This window comes from Trichosurus vulpecula, chromosome 8, assembly GCF_011100635.1.
Source record: "Trichosurus vulpecula isolate mTriVul1 chromosome 8, mTriVul1.pri, whole genome shotgun sequence".
Taxonomy (NCBI): Eukaryota; Metazoa; Chordata; class Mammalia; order Diprotodontia; family Phalangeridae; genus Trichosurus; species Trichosurus vulpecula.
The window spans coordinates 194,193,497-194,215,481 of NC_050580.1; the positions used below are offsets into that span (position 1 = coordinate 194,193,497).

Below are 21,985 nucleotides of genomic sequence, written 5' to 3' on the forward strand. Positions count from 1 at the left end.
ACCTCGGTCCTTTCAGCTGCTCTCGGCCTCAGCGCCTGAGGAGGTGGGCTCCACTGCCCTGGAGCTTCTCCCGGGTCTCACTTAGAAATGTCCAAGGTGCTGCTGGGCCTCGGGCCTGCCGCTGGTGCTCCAGGCGTGGGTGGCCCTGGCCCAGAGCTGTGGCTCCTGCGTTTTGGGCTTGACGCCCAGATGTCCTGAAGACTTCAGTCGCAGATCCTGGGTTTCCCACGAAGCTGAAGCCCTTCCCTGGGGTCCCTGCTACTTGCTGTTCGGCTGGTGGGGGGGCTCCTTACTCCTCGCTACTCTCGGACCCCTTGTCTACTACGCTCTTTACTTCTCTGGCTCCCAGACTTCACGCGTGGATATTTCTGCTCCACGTTACTCTCTGGAGTCAGTATCTGGCTGTCCACTAGACGGTAACTACAAGTCCTGGGCTCCCTGTCTGGGGTTCCCCGCTATTCTTGCTGCCCCCAGGTGTTTCCCAATCCCATACCTGGGGGCCCTCTCGCAGCTCTTCAGGTGATCGCTTCTAGCGTTTTAGCTTCCTTAGCTTCCCTGCCGAAACAACCATGGAGGCGACGGGATCTCTTCCAGAGCTGGTGGGGAGCGCTGCTCCTTAGGCTGCCGGCGCCGCTGCTGCTCTTCCTCCTACTCGGTGGGGTTGGGGGTGGTGGTGGAGAGGGAAGCCGCACTGGGGCACCAGTTATTTGGGGGATTAATTGGCTCAAGAGCAGTCGAAGCCACCCCGCCAGGAGTCCGGGTTTTATAGCCTCAGAGGTCAGGATAGCGTCGGACTCTCCATGGTAATGTCTCCCCTGGAACTCGAGGAGGGCTCCGGGACAGGGGAGCGGCGCCCAGAGCCCCACTGGGGGATCAGAGCAGAGGATCGACTCCTCCTCCCTCTCCACCGGGGCTGAGACGGCGGCTGTGGAACCGGGGGCGGGGGGCGGGTGCAGCTTGTCGGGGGCCACTGGCACTGAGCAGCTCCAATCCCAGATCCCAGAGTCTCAGCCCCTCTGCCAGCACTGCAGGGCGCCTGAGTCCCACCCCCTCACGCTCCTTGCCTGCCCCCTCCAAGGGCCTGAGGGTGGGGGTGGGGGTGCAGCTCAGACACCCTCAAGCGGAGGGATCAATCCCCCAGACTGGTCTGGGGGGAGGCAGGGGAGCGCCACCCAACACCCCTGTGCTGGGAAAATAAGGAGAGCGACCCTTCGGTCAGCAACTGAGTCACCAGAGGGGAAGTCATTTCCCTAGGACTGGGTCAGTTTGTGATGGATCAGAGTTAGAGCGGAAAAGAGCTGGGAGCCTTGGGGATGCTGGGGGTGGGGCTGGGGGAGGGTGTAGTTGAGAAAAAGAAAAAAGGTGTCATGTTCTGTGCGCCTGCTGAGCGCTCCGCCAGTCGTCGACTGACATTCCCACAATCACATATACTCACAGGCTCCGCGATACACTCAGACTAACACACACACACACACAGTGGTGTTCTCCGCCACACGCTGAGGCGCGCGCGTGTACACACACACACACACACACACACACACACACTCGGCATTAAGGGCTGAATTCTACATCCTCCAACACCTTCAGCCTGAACACCCCCAGGCCCTCCCCCGCACAGACTCTCTTTAGGCTGCGAGAGGAGACAGACAAGATGCCTCCTCTTTCTCTGCTCGCATTAGCTGCTCAGGGTTCCTCACAAGCTTCTAGAGCCCTTCATTTTAGAGTCCCTGCTTTTCACACTTCGTTGAAAGAGGGCCACGAAGGGGGAGAGAGCAGAGCAGGACCCACAGGTGACTCAGTCAAGGAAAATATATCCAGAACTCCCGATTTCCCTCCCCCTCCCACACCATTCTCCTGAGAACTGAGAAGCATCCCTTCTCCAAGCTCAAACGCCGCCTTGAATCCACCTGCCTCTCCCCAACTCTTTTCTTGGTCTGGGAAAGAAGCTGGGGAGGGACGGAGGAGGGAGGAGGGAGGAGGTGGGGGCAGGGTGATGGAGAATGAAAGAGAGACGTGAAGAATAGCTTCCTTCTATAAACACCACTAACCTTTCACCTTACTCTCTGAACCCAAACCTTCTTCCAGTACACATTTCCCCTCTCACCTAGGAAAACTGGAAAAGGAAAAGTGTAGAACTCAGTTATCCCACTCTCAAACAAGGTTCTGTTCAGGATTTCAGAAGGCTTAGCAACCAGCAGAAGAATGGGGTGCCAGCCTCTACTTGGACCATAACTCCTACCTTCTCTCCTTCTAACCTGGACTCTAGTCAATGAGGCCCCCAGGCTCTGATAAGTCAGCTATTTTGCCCGTGCCTGGGTCTCCTTAATGCCTCCCTGATGATACTTCTGGCGTGTCCCATACCACCCTGCCCCTTTTATAGCACCCCACCCCTTTCCATTTCCTTTTTATGTGTAGTCTTCTCCCATTAGAGTGTAAGCCCCTTGAGAACAAGGACTGCCTTGCTTGCAGGTAGTTATTTGTATTCTCAGCTTTTAGCATGGAGCCTGGCACATAGTATCACTTCATAAGTTCTTTCTCTGTCTCTGTCTCTTTCTGTCTCTCCCTCCCCTCCTCATGTGGAATTGGAAGAAAGGGAATTTTTAAAAGACCTTATGCAGTACTCAGTGATATATTGGCATTGTAGAAGACACAAGTCCAATTCAACAAATATTTATTTCCCAAAGTACTCTGGATTAAAACGTGACAAAGGACAAGGTTCCTAACTCTTGGGAGATTATTATCTACTAAGGAGATAACTGTGGGCAGCTAGGTGGCAAAGAGGGGCCTGGAATCAGGAAGACATGACCTCAGGCATTTGCTAGCTTCACACACTTACTAGCTGTGTGACCCTGGGCAGGTCACTTAACCCTGTTTGCCTCAGTTTCCTCATCTGGAAAATGAGCTGGAGAAGGAAATGGCAAACCACTTCAGTATCTTTGCCAAGAAGGCTCCAAAAAGGGGTCACAAAGGGTTGACTGAAACAGCTGAACGGCAGCGAGGGGAATAACTACACAAGTAAGTATAGAGATGTAGAAAGGCAAAGGACTGGTCCTTACCTGCCCTCAGGAACTTATTATAATCCAGGTGGGGAGATAAGACAGATAAAGGGGCAAAGGTGACCAACAATCCAAGTGTCAAATGGGAGGATCAGATAATAGGTGTTTATAGGGGTTAAGGGAAAGGAGAAATACTGTTGGGCACAGGTGGTGGGGAATCCAAACTGTGTAGGACCTTAAAGGACAGGTGGGGGATTTGGATAGGTAGAAAACATAGGTAGTTCAGTGGAAGAACATTGGCTCAGGAATCAGAAGATCGGGGTTCAAACCCTACCTCTGGCAACTACCTATGTGACATTGGAGTCACAGCTTCATTGGTCTCAGTTTCCTCTTCTGTAAATGAAAGGGTTTCACTAGATGTCCTCTCTGTTCCCCTTTACCTCTTGAACTATGACCCTATGAAAGTTTTCCAGGCAAGCAGAGCAGACTGAGGAAAGGTGGTAAAAGCCAAGGCATCTTGTTGTTGCTTTTCAATTGTGTCCGACTCTTCATGACCATACTGTCCCTGGGGTTTTCTTGGAAATGATATTGGAGTGGTTTGCCATTTCCTGCTCTTGTGGAGTAAGGCAGACAGAGGTTAAGTGGCTTGCTCAGGGTCACAGCTAGTATCTGAGGCTGGATTTGAACTCAGGTTTTCCTGACTCCAGGCCCAGCGTTCTATACCACTGAGCCATCTAGCTGTCCAAGACATCTTAGGAGGACAATAATAAGACCAGTTAGATATCGGCTGACATGTCAGGAAGGTAGGGGAGGAATGAAGGTCCCCGGTACACCACAAACATTTCAGGGACAAAGAAATGCTTTGAGTGGATAGAGAAAACAAGGAATAGAAGCTTCTGCTGATAAAATGGTTTGGACTTAGAAAGATGTGTGATGAAGTAGGAGCTCAAGGGATATTATGTTTCCAAGTTTCCCATTTTTCACATAGAATTTCAGTACTTCAACCACCAAAGATCTGGAAGTCCCAGGACACAAAGAAATGTTCCCCAACCCTTCTATTTTGTCAGAAGGTAAAACAACCACATGCATTCATGTTTATCTGACTCAATTCAATTTCATAAACATTTATGAAGCACTCACTCTGAACAGGCTACTATGTCCAGGACACAAAGTTGAAGTCAGAAATAATCCCTGCCCTGAAAGAATTTACATTCAGATGGGAGATAAAACATATGTAACATGTTATGGCTAATGTGGAAATATGGTTTGCATCACTTCATAGGCTTCATGAGTATCATATTTCTTGCCTTCTCAGTGAGAAAGGGAGGGAGAGAAATTGGAAATGAAAATAAGAATAAAAAAGTAGAGTATAGCCCCCCCCCAAGAACCATATATATCATGTTAAATCACCATCCTATAATTTAAATGACAAGTGCAAAGAAAAGGGCCAAAATACGACAAGTAATTTGGGAGATCACTTCCAAATGAGGGTATCAAACTTGGTAGGATTGGAACCCATGTTGGGCTTTCAAGGCTCAGTCTCTGAGTTTGACTACCTCTGCAACCTGTGCCTCAGTTTTCTCATTTGTAAAAATGAAGGGGTTGAGTTGGCTGGCCTCTGAGGTCCTTTTCAGCTCTAGATCTGTGATCCTAAGGAAAGAAGGGAGTTCACCAGGAGATGGATGGCAGGGAAAGGTCTTTTTCAGGCCCCAGGGGAAAGCATGAGAAGAGCCAAAGAGATCTGAAAGGGCAGCATGAGAACAGGACAGTTCCAGTTTTGGCTGGAGCATGTGAGTGTGTGAATGGGGATAGTGAGAGATGACTCTGGAAAGGTAGAGTGGAGCCAGATTTGGAGAGCTCCCTATGCCAGACGAAGATGTCTGTACTTTATTCAGGAAGAAAATAGGGGAATCACTTCAGGCTTTTGAGCAATTATGCATAGATGCACAGAATCCATTTTTCTCTGTTTCCCTCCCTGCCTCCAGTTTGATCTGGGTTATACCAACTCAACTTCCTCCCCACCCCTATCAATCTTTAGAGCATAGTATGAGCTGGCCTAGATGAAGTCCTTTCCAGTGTTGAGTCTGTGATTTGGTGATACATCAACCTTCAGACCACTGTGTCCCATAATACTCAAAGCCTCTTATGTCCACCATTACTACTAGGAGTACTATCCTGGAAATAGACCCAGGACCCTATGGTATGTGACTGGGGTGCCTATATGCCAGAGGTTTCCTTAGTCACCACATATTTCCTAGCACAGCAACGCAGGCAGTGTTTCTGGGAACCAGGGCTTAGCTTTGTTGGCAAATCCTAAGCATGTGGCTCTGCGAGATCTCTACCATGAGCTCAGACAGGAAATGAGCCCACCCTTCATCCCTTTCTCATCTACACCCAAGGAGGGAGCTAAAGTTTCTGGGTTCAGTTCCTGTCTAGCCATCCATCTTTTCTCTTCCTTATGTCTCATTCCCTTGGTCCCCACACACAACCCTTTGTAAAATAATTCAGTGCTTCCTGAGTCTGAGCAATGGGACTAAGCAATGGACCTTAAAGACTTAGTCCAATTTCCTCAATTTAGACAACATGTTACTGAGATATAAAAAATTCCCCAAGGATAGTAAAGATAGTAAGAGAAAGGCATCTTTGATTAGAATTGTGAGAAATATGTATTTGATTCCCAGTGTGGATGGCAAAGAAGGGAGAAAAAGAGTGTGATCAAGTGACTGGCTGGACTCTATGGTCAGCTTTGGCCTCCTCTATTTAATGGTCTATAGATTGAAGGGAGGTAGGTCATCTAGGGCAGCCTCCTCATTTTACAGATAGGGAAACTGAGACCCAGAGGGTTGCCTAACATCATACATATAGTAAGAAATACACTGGGTCCATAGACAGTTCTGGCCTATTCTGTCATAGATGTATAGATTTGGAGGAGGAAGAGATCTTAGAGGTCAGCCAGACTAAGCCATCCCACCTATTTTACAGGTGGGGAAACCAGGGCCCAGAGAATGAAAGTCATTTCCCCAACATCACCGGAGGAGCTGGGATTTGAACCCAGGTCCTTTGATTCCAAAGCCAACTTTGCCTTCCACCATACCTGTTGCCGAGCCCTGGGTACCCCTTCTTCCTGCTCCATGAGGGCCTTATGTTCTCATTATCTGGGTATGTATGGAAGCAAAACCCAGGAGAAGAGGAGAATCCTAAGATCTCACCCTAAGGTGTGACTGAGGGAACCATCGGGCCTCTTTTGTGAAGAGGGGCCCAATTCTACCCAGCCCTCTGGCAGCGCTACCATCCAGAAAGGCCAAGGCTATACCACTGGAGCTGGCTGCTCTGACTTCTCGGTGGGTACATTCTGAACCAGGGAGAAACAGCAGAGCTGAAAAAAGCTGAGACTTTAGCACAAAGCAGAGGAGAAGCACAAACAGCCGGAATTAGAAGCTGTCGCTTAAGGGAGAAGAACACTGACAAGGAGACAGAACCTAGGGAGAAGCAGCTCCCCCTTCCCCTCCTTCCCCCACCACACTCCCTCCCCTCAGCCCCACCTCTTGGTTCCCCCTAGCCCTGATCCCCAGGCAGGGCTCAAAGAGAAGGGCTTCCCAAAGCAGAGCAGCCCGTCTGTCTGTCTGCAGGTGCTGGCCCAGCCCTTTCCCTCTCCTCATCTGTTACCCAGCCCCTCTCCTCCCCCCCCCCACCCTGTTAACCTATCATGCTGCACTAGCTAGGGAAGGTCATACCTGGGCCTTTGTGGCACCTGGGTGGGAGATCTGCAAAGCATCTCTGGGTGGGGGAGAGGTTGAATCAGTAGGGACCACTTTGATTTCTTAATCAGCAATAGGATCAGGGAGAGGGAGTGAGGAGCTTTTTTTTTTTTGCTTCAGGGGGGAAACTGAGGCAGGGGCAGAGGAGGGAACAGGCTGTCTCTGGCTTTTCCAAATCGATCAGCAAGAAATGAAACTTAATGGTTCTGAAACCATCACAGACCCTGCTACTACTACCAGCCTCTTGGTTTCTTATGCCTTTGGGGGAGGCCCCCCCCCATCCCTTTCTCTATACCTTTCCCTGTAATCACATAAAGAATAAGTATGTTAAGTGTTGCAAACAAGTGGCAGGACCCTAAAGGGAATTTGGCCATTGACACTTTTTCTGGAGAATAAGGGAGATCAAAAGAGATCTGCTCCCCCTCATCCCCCATGGAAACTGCCTAATGGCCTGGCCCTATAGAGAGAAGACTAATTTGCCTTATAGAAGCTAATCCAACCCCTGCTGGGAAAGGGGCTGCCTAGCTCCAGACCGGTTGCTTTAGGCTCTGCCAGGGCCTGGACTATAGAAACCAGGATACCTCAGAGAGGAAAGAATAAGACAGCCTTCCCTTTCCCCAATTCCTCCACCCAACCCCCTTTCCCCAACCTCTTTAGATAGCTTGAGTCAACAGCCAGAAACTGGGAGATACTCTGATTCAGCTCCATCCCAGCCCCCAGACTCTGACCCAACCCCACATGCCTAGATCCCTGAGGGAATTCCTGCTCTGTCCTGCTCCCCCACCCCTGAGCACCATGAGATAGAATCGGAGGCTTCTAGCTGTGTATGGAGGGTTGTTTCAGGAAGGGATGCTGGATGTTTGGAGGGAAGAGGAATGGGTGAAAGGAGAGAGAAATCCATGGAAAGGAATCACTTCTGCTGCTGGAGTTCAGAACTAAGAGAAGTAGCTGCCCTGAGGTAGAGCTTGGCCCAGTCTAGTGCTCAAGGCAGGGCTAATTACTAGCCCAGGACTCTCTCTTCATTCTGGGGAGAGGGAGGAAAAGGGATGGCAGAGGTAGCAAATCCACTGAATCCTATAGATTTAGATCCAAAAAGACCTTAGTTGTTGTCCAGTCATACCTGACTCTTCATGACTCCACCTGGAGTTTTCTTGGCAAAGATACTGGAGTAGTTTGCCATTTCCTTCTCCAGCTCATTTTACAGATGAGGAAACTGAGGTAAACAGGGCTAAATTACTTGCCCAGAGTCACACAGCTATTAAGTGTGTGAGGCCATATTTGAACTCATGAAGATGAGTCTTCCTGACTTTAGGCCTGGCACTCTATCCACTACTTAGAGGACATCTAGTCCAAGCCTTACTCTCTGTCTATTTCCCTTTAAAATTGAAGAAACTAAGACCCAACATGTTAAGTCACTTTCCCAGGGTTATATAGGAAAATGACAGAGGCAGGATTTGAACCCAGGTCCTCTGACTCCAAATCCAGTGTTCTTTCCACTACACCCAAGCTTTCTATTAGCTGCAGCATTGATTCATCAAGCATGGATTATAGAGACCAACATCTTCTGACCCAAGTCAAAGTCAGTCGATAAATAGTGTTTACTGAGTGCCAGTAAGTGTTGTAAGTGCTTACTATGTGCCACTGACAGTGCTTGCTGTGTGCCACTAAGTGACAGTAAGTGCTTACTGTGTACTTCCTGGGGATGCAAAGGAAGTCAAGAGATAGTTCCTGCTTTCAAGGAGCTTACAATCTAATGCATTCCATTTCACAAAAGCATGCTGCTAACTCACTTATGAGGGGGAGACAAGATACAAATAGCCATGTACAAACAAGATATATCCAGGATAAATTGGAGATAACCACCAGAGGGAAGGCATTAGAATTAAGGGGGATCAGGAAAGGGTTCTTGTGGAAGGTGGGAATTTAGCTAGGACTTGAAGGAAAACAGGGAAACCAGGAGGCAGAGAGGAAGAGGGAGAGATTTCCAGGCATGAAGGACAACCAGTGGGGGACAAAATGTCCAGAGTCAGGAGATGGCAGTATTTTGGTCAAAGAACTGGATGGAGGCCAGTGCCACTGGATCAAGGAGTAGAGATAGGTGCAGCCAGGTTGGCAGCATCCCTGAGACCAAGGCCCCTGGGGAATGCCCCTTGTTTGTGTACTTTCCTGTGCCCCAGGTGTTACCAGCTGATGGCATCCTCTGTAACTGGAAGCCAAGAAAACAATGCTTCCTGGCACTCCCCACACTTGGGATAAGCCCTCCCCAACCAGACCAAGAAAACTCAGAATAGCACAGGGCTCTCAGAGGAAGGATTGGCCTTACACAAAGGTAGATTGAGTGACTGCCCATAGCAACCATCATGGTATGATTCTAGGGGTGTTAATTGCTAAGAGTCTCACTATTAACATCACTCCTTAGAACGAGGCCTTTATTGGTTTACCATCAGCCAGGATGCCAATCTGATGGCAAAGGATATAGAGTCAGAAGAGCTGAGTTCAAATCTAAGTTCTACTTAGCATGACCTTGGACAAGTCACTCAAGTCCTCAGTTTCAACTGAGAGGTTGGCATGATTAAGGAGGATCAGTGATGAAACAATGCTGTCTCCTGACAGAGAGATAATGGGCTAATATGCAGAATAAGACACAGTTTTAGACACTGCCAATATGGGAATTATGCTTTGTTTAACAATAGTTTGTTACAAAGCTTTTGTTTTTCCATTTTTTTTCCAGTGGGGAAAGGAGTGGTGGTGTCAGAGAGAAAAACAAATGCGTGGTCATTGAAAAACTTTTAAAAATTCATTAATAAAAAACTAAGAGGTTGAACTCACTGATTTCTAAGGTTCCTTCCAGGTCTTTTGATCCTATGATTAGCCTATGACCCCAAGAGAGAGTGAGGTGCTAAGGGAAGTGGCTAGAAAAAATGGTAATTAGAATAGGAAAGGTAAATTATGATGGGGAAGGACCATAGAAATACTAGAAAAATTGTACCCATTTTCTGGTTGTTTCTTAGACACTCTTCTTGGGGGACACCGAGGAAGGATTGGTTTCACACACAGGTAGAGCAAGTGGCTGCCCACAGCAACCACCATGGTATGATTTGAGGGATGGAAATAGCTGAGATTCTCACCGTTAACATTACTCCTTTGTTGGCTAGATAAGACATCAACAGAGATTCCTCCCTGTTGTATTATTTGTGACAAATTTGGGGGAAAGGGAAAGTAAATTTGCTTCCCAATCCAGAGAAAGGACATTCTGCCTGGAAAGTAATTAGCAGTACTGGCCCCAGGCAAAGAACCTCACTGGGGTATCAGGAAGAGGCCTTCTCTTCCCCCGAAGAAAGAGACTTACAGGGGGCAGCCATGGTTCTCAGAGCTGTAGGGTATAACTTGAGGTTTTAGGGTAGAGGGAGAAGGTGGCAAGAGTTTATTTTCTGATCAGGAACATTCCAGCCCCTTGATCTAGAACAGAACCTCAGGCTTTGGTAGATAATAGTGGTCTTTAATGGAGTCAAAAAGAAAACAAATAATAAATAACCTGAAATGCTACCAGACAGATCGTGACCTTTTCTTTTCCTCCCCACTCCCCCTACATAAATGATTTTGCCCATGCGACCCACCCATCTCTCAGAATCAGTTTCTTCTGATGGAGATTGTGGGGGTGAGGAGGTTGGAACACAATCTAGGGGCTTGGATGCCTGGGTTCTCTCTGTTTCTTGAGGTCCATAGGCAAGAAAAAAGGATGGGAGGGGTTGGGGAAAGGAGTACAGTATGAATGAGACAATTTGAGGGAAAGGATGAGATCATCCTAAAATCTTATAGTTAGTTAACCCCAGGAAAAGGGGGGTGGGGAAGGAAGGATAGTCTCAGTACTGTATCAGCTCTAGGCATTGGGGTTCCTTGAATTGTTCATCTCCACCCCACCCCCGCCACCCCTTGAACTGTTTTCTGGACCCTAAGGAATAAAAGTGCCAGGAAAAAGCAGGGTACTCCTGAGTCATCCTCTCTCAGTAGGTGGTAGGGAAGGAAGGGTACCTGATCCTCCTATCCCGTGAAGAACCCATACCTTAGTCTGAAACAGTTCCAGGCCAGAAAAAACTCAGGACAGTTTTAGGGCGTGGATTCTGGGTTCACCTGGAAGGGAAGATCTATCCAGAGCCAAGTTACCCAGGAATGATGGTTTTGGTCCTCATATTGATAGAGTTGGGAGGAGTAACCCTGAATTTTCCTTGAGAATTGGCAATAGAGGTGAACCAATTTGAATAAGGGGCAAGGACAAATAAATGCACTTAGATTAACACCAGTATGATTAACAAACCATCACAGAAGGCTGGCTCTTCTGAGAGGGCCCAAGAGCTGTCCAGGTCAGAAAGGTTCTTTTTCCCAGTCCTGATCAGTGCTGTCTGACCCCTAGGGGGGACTATCTTAAAACTGAACCCCACCCTCCTGCCTCCTGACCTTTGTCTGGAAGAGTTAAATGTCAGAAACTTTAGATGGCGTAAGAACAGGCAGCAAGGTATCACAGCCAGGCCCCAAGAACAGCCCCACTTCCCTCTGGCTAGTATGTACTCTGGGCTCCCTAAAGGGTTAAGGGAACATGGGCAGGCATCGCAGTGAGACAGCAGGGTTTGAGGCATATTCCCTAGCTGGAGCCCTGGCCTCATCCCAGAATGGAAGATCTTTAGACTCTAGAGACGGCTATCTAGCTGGGAAGAGACCTCGGTTGGGGGAGATGCCTCCTCTGAAGGTTCCTCCACAGCACTGGGGATCTCCGGCTTCTTGTCATGGGCTTCTTGAGGGAAACTGAGGCAGCATCTCACTGCCTCCTTCACCTTAGCCTCCAGGCCCCTCATCTGCTCCTCAAAGTCAGACAAAGCCTCTTGCTGGAACTGTAGGGATGACATAGAGCAGAGACCAGATCAGAGACAGGGAGGGATCAGCTGCCCCTACTTTACACCTGCCTGATTTCTCACCTCCCTATCTCCTTGGGCTCTAACAATGGAAAAAGGCAAGTCTCAGCCTGTCATGGCCTCCCACAGGAGAGAAGGATGCTATGTCAACGCATGAAGGCCTATGGGAAGAAGGGAATTGAGTCTAGAACAGAATCAGTAGATAATAGAGGTCTTTAATGGAGTCAAAAAGAAAACATAATAAAAAAACATTTCAGTGAATGGATGCGGAGGAAAGGAAGCAGAACCAAGAGAATGGTATGATCAAACAATGGCCAAAACGATGTCAAGAAAACTACACTGAAGGCATCACCCGTATAATGACCAATCTTGACCTCAGAGCACTAATGATGAAGTGGGGGGCTACAGGTACGGGATGAGACATACCCCGTCAGGTACCATCACTGTGTTAATATGGTTTGCGTAGTCGTACTCCCTCATTCTAAGAGAGGCTTGTCCTGATGGAGAGTGGGCATGGGGAGATTGCCCCAGTGTAAAAAAATAAAATTGTTTTAAAGTTTACTGGTGCCTATAATCTAGTTGATGTGAAACTGTGAGGCTACCCCACTGTCTCCTGCCTGATCAGACCTCCCCCAAAGCCCAGGGCCCCATTCACTTGTCCCTGGGTGCCCTAAGACAAGGCTCTCCCAGGACACCTGAGCTAAGCCTGCCGAAGATAAAACCTCCAGGGGAGGGGGAGGGGTAGAGCATGGTATAGAACCTTCACCTTCTTCTCCTTCTCCCGGATCTGCTCCAAGCAGGCTGCCTGCTTTTCTTCCAGTCTCTCCTGGTGTCTCTCCAGTGTCTCTGTCATCTAGACAGAAAGAGGGGCCCCCAAGGGGAAACCAAAGCAAGTCTCAACAGGATCCACTCGGGTCTCCTTCTCCTCCAATCTCCATTCTCCTAATCCCCTGGTCTCAGACGGGCTTTTCCTACTTTCCAAACTGCTTCATATGATGCTCCTCACCCACCCGGGAGAGCTGTCCAGGAAACAGACTGGTTGCCACAACCTCTTTAGCCCAAGCCAATAGAATTAACCAGGCCCAGAACAAGGGAATTCTGAGTATATCTCCCTTACAGATGTCAAAGGCACCTGGAGAAGGGGGAAGGGAGGGGCGGTTCTAAATTGATGTCTAAATGACTCCTAGACCTGGTCCCTCTCTCATTCCTTCCAGCTAGGAGAGGGGAGAAGAGTGTGCCTACCTGGGGCAGAGGTAGGACAGGATTTTACAAGAGACTACTTACCTGTTTGATGATGTGAACCACTTCCTGTATATGTGAGTTATTAATCTCTCTCTTCAGCCTAGGAAAGGGGACAGGTGGGAAAAGTGAACAGAATGTCCCCATCGGGGAAGGAGTTCCTGCTCAGATGAGTCTGAGCTTGCTTGGGGAAGGGAAACATCCACAGGACCAACAGGATGGGCAGAGATAAGAGCAAAGGATCAGGTGTCAGTGCCAGAGGATGGAAAACCTGTGTATGGGGGCTGCCCCCCTCACCTCTCCTGGGCCATCTTGTCACTGGTGATCTTGTTCATGGCCTGAATCCGTTCTAGCCTCTTGACTTCAAGCTTCTTCTTCATCTCTTTGGTGTTGCTGCCGGAAGAGAGAAGTTGTAGGTGGTGGAGTTAGGCTGGGGCCTGAGGACCCTGAGAGGCAACATGGCACAGCTGGACTTGGAGTCAGGATGACCTGGGTTCAAGTCCTGCTTCAGATACTTACTACCTATGTGACCCTGGGCAAGTCACATAACCACTCTGTGCCTCAGTTTCTTCATTTGTAAAATGAGGGGATTGGACTTGGTCTCTAAGAGTCCCTAAATCTATGAGCCAAATGAATGTATTGGCTGCCTAGCAAGGGCAAAGGTGCTAGCCCACGATGTCTCCACCTTACGCTGCCCCTCCGTACCTTTCTGCAGATTCCTTGAGAGCCTTTAGCTCAGCTGCTTGTCTCTCCTGGGCCAGTTCCATCACTTTGGCGATTTGCTGTTGTTGGGGAGAGGGAAGAACTTAGAGCAAAGACCTTCTTACTGACCTTCACTGTCCTTAACCACCTGCTGGGGAGGGATGGAAGGGGAAATGACAGAGGATCATTTCAGACAAGGGATTTAGCAGAAACCCTTTCACGCTGTGGAAAGAGCACTGGATCTGGAGTCAGAGGACAGAGGTTTGAATCTCCACTATGGCACTATCTGTGTGACCTTGGACAAGTCACTTCATTTCTGCAGGCCTCCATTTCCTCATCTATAAAATGAGGGTTAGAGTCAGAGCAGGGCATCATGGGACCCTTTGGCAGTCTAGAGGAACCTATGAACCCCTTCTTAGAATAAGATTTTTAAATGTATAAAATAAAATACATAGGATTACAAAGGAAGTCAGTTATGTTGAAATACAGCTGTCAAAATATTTTTTAAAAATATTAAAGTTCAGGTTAAGAACTCTAGACTAGCTAACCTCTGAGGTCTCTTCCTTCTTCAAGTCTATGCTCTTATGTTGGGAGTTGACATCTAGATATTGCTCCCAGCTGTGGACTATAATGTTCTCCCTGACTTGGGGGAGGGGATGGGCACAGACCATCTATTCCCTGGCACATTGGCCTGGTGGGTGCCATGCCTTCAAGTGACCTTCAGCAAGAGGACCCCCCATGCCAGGCTTTGATTTCCCAGGATTCCTGGAGCACATACCTCCATGCCATGCTGTTCCTTGCGTTTCATGATGCTTTCATACTGCTCCTCCCCTTGCTGGTACAGTTCCATCTCCAGCTTTTCCTTTAGCTCTTGAATACGCCCATCTGTGCCTTCTGGCCCCTCCACTGGCCCTGGCCCGGCCCCACAGGTCTCCTCCCAAGGCAAGTTTCTGTAATATCCAAAGGGATGCAGGACACTGAGGACCCCCTTTCTGGGCTTTCCAAGCCCCCACTCAGTGTCCTAAGGCCCAAAGAAGTCTGCCTACAACAAGGGGCATAGAGATGAGTGCTCCTGAATTCCTACGTCACTCTCTTCCTTCTTCCAGTCCCTGGGTAGAAAACGCTCAATGTCTCTAAGCTGGATGATGACTACCTCTGTGCTTTTTTTCCCTTCTGGGTCATGAGGGTGAAGATACTGCAGCCCAGGGGTCTAAGGCAGAGGGGATCACCAGCCCCCTCTCCCTGATTACAGGAATGTAAGAAGGAGTGTCAGGGAACCATGGAGTGAGGACAAGATCTATCCTGACCATTACCTCTTCTTCCGGGATCCCTTTGTGACAGACAACTTCCTGCATCCACTCTGGGTGGTCAGGTCAGCCTGTAGGCTGGCATACTTTTGCAGGAGTTCCTCCCAGCGCCGGGCTCCCCGCCTCTCCAGTTCCCGAAGTTCCTTTTCCTGTCTCTTCTGAAGCTTCAGGAACCCTTTCAACTGCTGCAGTTCCTCCAGGCTGGCTGTCTGAGGTTCTGTGGAACCCAAATGGGATGGATGGGAGGTATGGGAGGGGAGACATAGAATTTATTACAACACACGAGGGAAGAGAGGGGTCCTTTGCTCCTTAGTGGGAAGCCCTTCTGCTTAGCATCTTAAGAAGGAAGGAAGGGGAAAAGGAAGAAAGGAAAAAGGAAAAGAGAAAGGAAAGAAAGAAAAGAGAAAGAGAAGAAAGACGAGAGCTGACAAGTCCTGATTAAGCACCTACTATGTGTCCTGCATTAAGCGCCAGCCAGATGAGGCACTTTATAATTATCTTGTTTTGTCCTCACAACGACCTTGGGAACAAGGTGCTATTATCATCTTCACTTTTCAGTAGAGGAAACTGAGGCAGACAGAAGTTAAGTGACTTGCCTAGGGTCACACAGACACTGATATCTGAGATCAGGTTTTAACTCCAATTGTCCTGACTCCAGGCCCCATTCTCCATTCACCACACCAACCAGCTGCCCCAGAGACTTCAGTGAAGGCACAGATGGCACGATTAACAGATATGCAAATGATACAAAGCAGAGGGGACAGCTAACCTACTGGATGACAGCATCAGGATTCAAGTGATCTGGACAGATCACTTGGACCTTGGGCTGAAGATGAAATGTAAAGTCTGACCCTTTGGTTTTAAAAAATCCTCATAAAGTTTACAAGATGAGAGGAAAACGTGACTAGGAAGTAATTTGTTTGAAAAAGATCTCGGAGTTTTAGTGGGCTGCATGCAAGCTCAACATGAGTCAACAGTGTGTTATGACAGTCAATAAAGCTCCTATTCTCAACCAGGAGTGGGGAACTTGGGGGCCTCGAGGCCACATATGGCGATCTAGGCCCTCAGGTACGGCCCTTTAATGGAACATGAAGTTTGAATTCAGTCAAACGGGCCACACTTGAGGACCTAGATGGCCACATGTGGCCTCAAGGCCCCATTAGGCTGTACTGAGAGGCAAAGATCCAAGAATAAGAAGGTCATGGTCCCACTGTCCTCAGCCCCAGTAAGACCATACAGAAATAATGTGTTCACTTCCTAGTGTCACATTTCAGGTAGGACCTTGTTAGGCTAAAGAGTGAACCTAGGAAGGCAACCAAGATGGTGACAAACCTCAAGACTATATTATTTAAGGATCAGTTGAAGGAACTGGGGATGTTTATTCTGAAGAAAGAAGGACTTGGGGAGGAGAGGAAGGGAAGGAATAGAGGAGGAAGAGACCTCCATATATTTAAGGGATGCCACATGGAAGAGAGATGAATCTTCCTGGCCCCAGAGTGCTGAACTAGGAGCAATGGGGGGAGACAGATAGAGGGGTGGTGGAAGCTTAAAGCTTCCTGACAACTGGAACAATCCAAAAGTCGAATGAACTGCCTAGGGAGGTGAAGGATTCCACCCAGGGGTGTGCTGGAGCCAACTTGAACTGGCCCTGGTGAGCCAATTGTGAAATTTTCAGTGCAAGTATGTACACCTCAGAAATTGCCAAATGATACAAGCAAGGCCTCGATCCCCTGTTTTGTTGATTGTACAGACTGAAGAAAGTGATAACAAAAATATTAATAATGAAGATTAAACTCAAAAGTGTCAAATAAATTTTCTTTTTTTGCAGAACAATTAACCATTTAAACCATTAAACAGTCACCAGCACACCATTGATTCAACACACACACATGCGCGCGCGCGCACACACACACACACACACATCTTCAAGCAAAAGCTAGATGACCATATGTCAGGAACACTGTAGAGGTAATTCAGGTAGGGGTTGGACTAGGTGGTTATTGAGACCCATTCCTACTGGGAGTTTGTTTCTATGTGACTGTAGGGTTTTATAGCCTTTTTTTTCCTTGTAAAGTTTTGCCCTGGGTTGTGTGAGTCCCTCCTGTAAGGGATAGAAGAATGAGTGACTGAGTATGAAGCAGAATTGTGGATTCATTCTAGTGAGTCAAGGTTGCTCTGAAGAAATCCTTTGAAACTAAGCATCCCCAGTGGAATCGATCATATTGACCTATCACAAGCTGAGTAAGCTAGGAATGAGACAGAACGAGGAGGTAAACTTTCACTGGGAGAGGAAGAGAAGGGGAATCAGTATGTCTGGCAGGTTAAAAACAAGCACACCCATGCGAGAAGAGGCAGATGACCAAGCTAGAAAGGTAAGTGTCCATTTCAGAGGCAAGGTGGCGCCCTAGACTTGTATTCAGATGACCCAAGCCCTGCCTTGGACACTTACCAGACATCAGACCTTGACCTCTCTGGGACTCAGTTTTCTAATCCATGACATGCTTGGTCTGAAGTCTAAGTGATCTCTAAGGTTCCTTACAGCTTTATCGTTCTATGGACTAGGCTACTCAAGGTAGGGGTTGAGAGGGAGGGAGTTGCTGAGGACTCAGCTTGGGAACTAGGTTACAGGATCCCAGAATTTCAGAGTTGGCTGGGACTTCAGTGCCATCTAGGCCATTCCGTTCCTGAAAGGACTTTCCCCACCAACTTCCAACTATAACACACTTGAGAAGCTGTCTGGATAGATTAATGGAAGGAGGAAGTTGGTCCCTGGGCCCCATCTACCACCACCACCACCACCCAGCCACCATCATAACTGACATAGTCACAGAAAGCAATGAGCAGATAACAGAGGTAATGGTGTATTAATGTGTAAACAATAGAGCCCTCAGGTCTCCACTGAATAGATTTCTTCTGTTTGTGGATTTGTAATCATATGGATTCCTTCCAAAATAATACCTCTTCCCTTCTAAATAAAAATCCTTGTCTAAATTCTGTATGGCTCAGATGTGGTGAGGGAAAGAGGTGGGATGGTGGAAGCTATGGCTATCTCCTATTGGTAGCATTTGGTGTAGGCATCCTTAGGCCTCTTACAAGTGGGATTTGGAGCTTCACCATAGTAGAGATAACCCCTCAAAGGGAGGAAGGCTGGGGAATTTAGGAGTAAATTGATAATATGATTTATCAAACTTAAAGTGGTATATAAATCTCAATTACTATTATTACTAAAATTCTTTTAGATTCCTCACAAAGCCAAACCCACCCTTGCCTTGCTAGGGGCTATCCCATTCACTTGATCCAAGGACAGTAACTTCCCTCTTTGGGAAGAACCAGAATCTCTAGGAACAAAGGGAAGGGGAAAAGAGGTCCTTAGAATGTCTCGTAAATCTCAGTCTTGACCCAGACAGGTTTATTAATCATGTATTTAGAGGTAGGAGAAACCTCAGAGGCCAACTAATCCAACACCACCCCCCACTTTTACATGAGAAGAAAGTGATGCCCTCCGAGGTTAATGAATTTTCCAGGGTCACATCAGAGGTGTGTTTTGAACCAGGGCCTTTGTCTCCAGAGAAAACACTCTTTCCTCCAGGGGTGGGGAACTTGTGGCCTCCAGGCCACATGTAGTCCTCTAGGTCCTCAAGTGTGGCCCTTTGACTGAATCCAAACTTCACAGAACAAATCCCCTAAATAAAGGGATTTGTTCTGTAGAACTTGGACTCAGTCAAAAGGCCACACTTGAGGACCTAGAGAGCCATCTGTGGCCTTGAGGCTGCAGGTTCCCCACCCCTGCATCTAGATCAAGCTGCTCCTGACTCAAAGCTCCAGCCTTGAATACCTCTGCATGCAGAAGGGCCTGGCTTACCTGCTGCCTCTTTCATTGCTTCTTCCTTGAACCAGGTCACAGCTGCTGTAAAAGCCAAAAGAAGTGTGACTTTGAAATTGTCCTGGCTTTCCTTTTTGGGAGATGATTTGGGGCTTCCTTGGGGCTGGCCTTTTCTCCCTTCAGGGCCTATGCATCTGACCTGACACTTTGCCAGGGCTGGTGACTCAGATCCCAGAGGTTTCTCTCAGCAGCATTGGGGAGACATGTGTTACAGACCCTCTCAGGTCACCTAAATTCCCATGGCTCAGAATACTGACCCCATAGGCTCCCACTTATATGTTCAGGGGAGGGATCGGGATAAGGTTTTTTTTGTTGTTTTATTTTTTCCCCCCTCAGAGACCATCTAAATACCACTGACCAGGCAGAAGAGTGTCTGGACGGATAGTCATGAACAAGCATTTATTACATATCTCATTCAAGAAATCTTAACGTTCTTTATGTCATGGACCTTTTTGGCTCTCTAGGGGAGATTATGGGCCTCTCAGAATAATGTTTTCAAATGTATAAGATGAAATAGATAGGATTTAAAAAGTATATTGAAATCCAGTTATTAAAAATATTTTTAAAAGTCAAGTTCACAGACTTTAAGTTAAGAATCCCTGACCTAATGTGTGCATAGCACTGTACTGGACACTCAGGAAGACACAGAATTTAAATAAGACGTAGTCCCTGCCTGAACAGAGCTAACAGTTTGGTAGGGGAATAAGGAACGAACATAAATAACTATGCTACATAGTATTGCATTCTGCATTGCAGAAATGAAAAAACAAAAACGAAAACGAAAACAAATTGCTACATGGTGTCTAAGTGGAAGAGGGGTTATAGGCCCCTGGGAATCAGAGAAGGCTTCCTGGAAGAGGTGGCATCTGAGCTGGGCTTTAAAAGATGGTAGGAAGTCAAGGGGTAAGAGAGAGCAGAGGTCAAGGAAGGGCATTCTAGGCATGGGAAACAGTGTGAGCCAAGTCATGGAGGTGGGAAGACACAAGGTGTATTTGGGAGATAAAAGTGAGTAGTCCAGTTTGGCTGAAGGATATGGTGCTCCGAATGAAGTGATATGAGACAAGAGGGACAGCCTGAAATCTGACTCAAATCCTGCCCACCTGGCCCTTAGTACCTGCAGGACCATTGGGTGATGGCGCCACAGAGGAGCCAGCAGAGGCGAGGGCCCCATTGGCCTGGCCCAGAGCCGAGTTCCTTTGTGGCAAAGGCCTCTGTAATAGAGAGAGCAGGATGATTAGCGGGGTCATAGGCACACTGACACTCCCTCTTCTCAGAAGCATGGTGCTGCTGTCCTCAGGAGGAAGGGAGGTAAAGGGAAGGCTTCCACCGAGGAACTTCTCCCCATCTCCCAAATCCCCCTCAACTCTGCCCCACAATGCAAGGGAACTCCTTTAGCGATTGACCACTTCCCCAGCTGAATTGTCCTTTCTCCCCCATCCCAGGACAGCCGATGCCTTTCTGCCTCCTCCTACTCAACACGAGAGAGAACTCACTTCAGGCGGGTCATTTCCTGTGTCCTTCAGCTTTACCGACTTCTTGTCTTGTGCGTTGAAGAATTTGATGGGGTTGGCGAGAGCCACAGTCAGATCTACAGGCAGAGTGAGACATTATGGGTCTGCTACAGGGACAGGCTTGTGACCACGCCCTCCCATCTCTACACTCCCTCCTTCATTAGGGCTATCTCCCCATACTGCTCCAAGAAGGCCAGGACTGATTATCAATCGCTTCCCTGGTTGGAGGGCATGGGACATAGAACATGATAGAGGGAGTGCTCTCTCTCTGAAGGGAGGCAGCCAACCTCCCACTCTGCTTTCATTCCTACAGTCCCCCACATCTGCCCACCCATCAAGGTCCTGGACTCAGGGGCTCCTACCTGCCCAGGTGTCAGGCACATAATCTTTCATCTCCAGGAAAACAAAGAGCGCAGGCATGGTGAGGGGCATGTTGCTCTCACTCCTGAGGCACAGGTGATGATATCCTGCAGGGACACATGTGGGACCTCAGCCAAATGGACTCTGGGTTTGGTCCCCTGGCAGGGGCATCAGGCTCCTGCTTCTATCAAAATAGGTTTAGTACATCATAGGTGCTTAATGAATGTCTGTTGATTCATCGATTGGCCTAGGCAACCAGGATAGACTATTTAAGAAGAATAGTGTAGCATGTGGGTTCCAATCTTGCCTAATATCAGCGTGATATTAGGACAAATCACTTAATCTCTCTGTGCCTCAGTTTACTTATCTGTAAAATTAGAGTGTTGGACCAGATGACCCAAAAGGTTCCTTTTAACTCTAGATTCATCATTCTTGGCCATTAAGACATTCAGAGATGTGCGGTTTAGATTCTAGAGATTCTAGATTAACCTTTTTTTTCGTGGATCGTGGATCCCTTTGTTAGTCTGGTGAAGCCCACAGACTGCTCAAAATAATGGTTTTAAATAATTGAAGTAAATGTTAAAATTCAGTTAAGAGATTGTTGGAAATACAGATGTATCTTTTTCTCATGCAAAATAATGAATCTTCTGAAACTGCCTCTGTCTGTAGACCTTGGGTTAAGAAACCCTGGACTAGTGGAAAGTATAGTGGTGGACCAGCACGAAAAGATTTGGGTTCGAGCCCCAGACCTAGGATTTACTGGATACAGCATCCCAGACAGGTCTTTTAGCCTCATTTTTCTCATCTGCAAAACTGTTACCTCCACTACCTACTTCCCACAGTTGTTGTAAGGGGCTTTGTAAGCATTAAAGAAGCGAGATAAATGTGAAACGTGATTCACTATTATTACTGAGAACCAGCATGGCATAGTGGATACAGGGCCAGCCTCAGAGCCAGACTGGATTCAAGCCCTGTCTCTGATACATTTAGTCTATACAACCTCGGCCAAGTCTTCTCAGGGGCCTAGGCAACTGTGTAAGGCTATGAGCAGCAGAAAAGGTGCCAATTGACATTGGTAGAGGGGGTCTTCCTCATCTGAGAGCTCCCTACACCAATCAAATCTCATGTCAACTCCCCATCCTTTTCCTTATTACTGTTACTCCAGATTAGACATGGACATTGCTATTCCTTCCCCTTCCTTTCTAAGCGCTAGAAATGCTGGTTAATCTGTAGTCAGGTTCCTGGACAAATGCCCACCTGTCCTCCACTGGTCCTGGCTTCCAATCTCCCAGTCAGAATTCTACTCAAGCTCCCCTTTAGGG

At 47.9% G+C, this 21,985-nt stretch overlaps 1 protein-coding gene across 2 annotated transcripts in view; it reads right to left on the reverse strand.

The window, feature by feature from the left end:
* Positions 1–9,537: 9,537 nt before the first annotated feature.
* Positions 9,538–21,985, reverse strand: part of PLCB2 (phospholipase C beta 2) — a 41,404-nt gene continuing 28,956 nt past the window's right edge. For both annotated transcript variants that reach the window (XM_036735422.1, XM_036735421.1), the window contains exons 22-32: positions 20,666–20,770; positions 20,286–20,380; positions 19,907–20,003; positions 18,772–18,816; positions 14,916–15,126; positions 14,381–14,552; positions 13,606–13,682; positions 13,198–13,293; positions 12,946–13,003; positions 12,428–12,514; positions 9,538–11,640 (exon numbers count right to left, since the gene is read on the reverse strand). In XM_036735422.1, the coding sequence (XP_036591317.1) occupies positions 11,440–11,640; positions 12,428–12,514; positions 12,946–13,003; positions 13,198–13,293; positions 13,606–13,682; positions 14,381–14,552; positions 14,916–15,126; positions 18,772–18,816; positions 19,907–20,003; positions 20,286–20,380; positions 20,666–20,770 (1,244 nt within the window). In that variant the 3' untranslated portion in view covers positions 9,538–11,439. The remainder of the gene's footprint in view (positions 11,641–12,427; positions 12,515–12,945; positions 13,004–13,197; positions 13,294–13,605; positions 13,683–14,380; positions 14,553–14,915; positions 15,127–18,771; positions 18,817–19,906; positions 20,004–20,285; positions 20,381–20,665; positions 20,771–21,985) is intronic.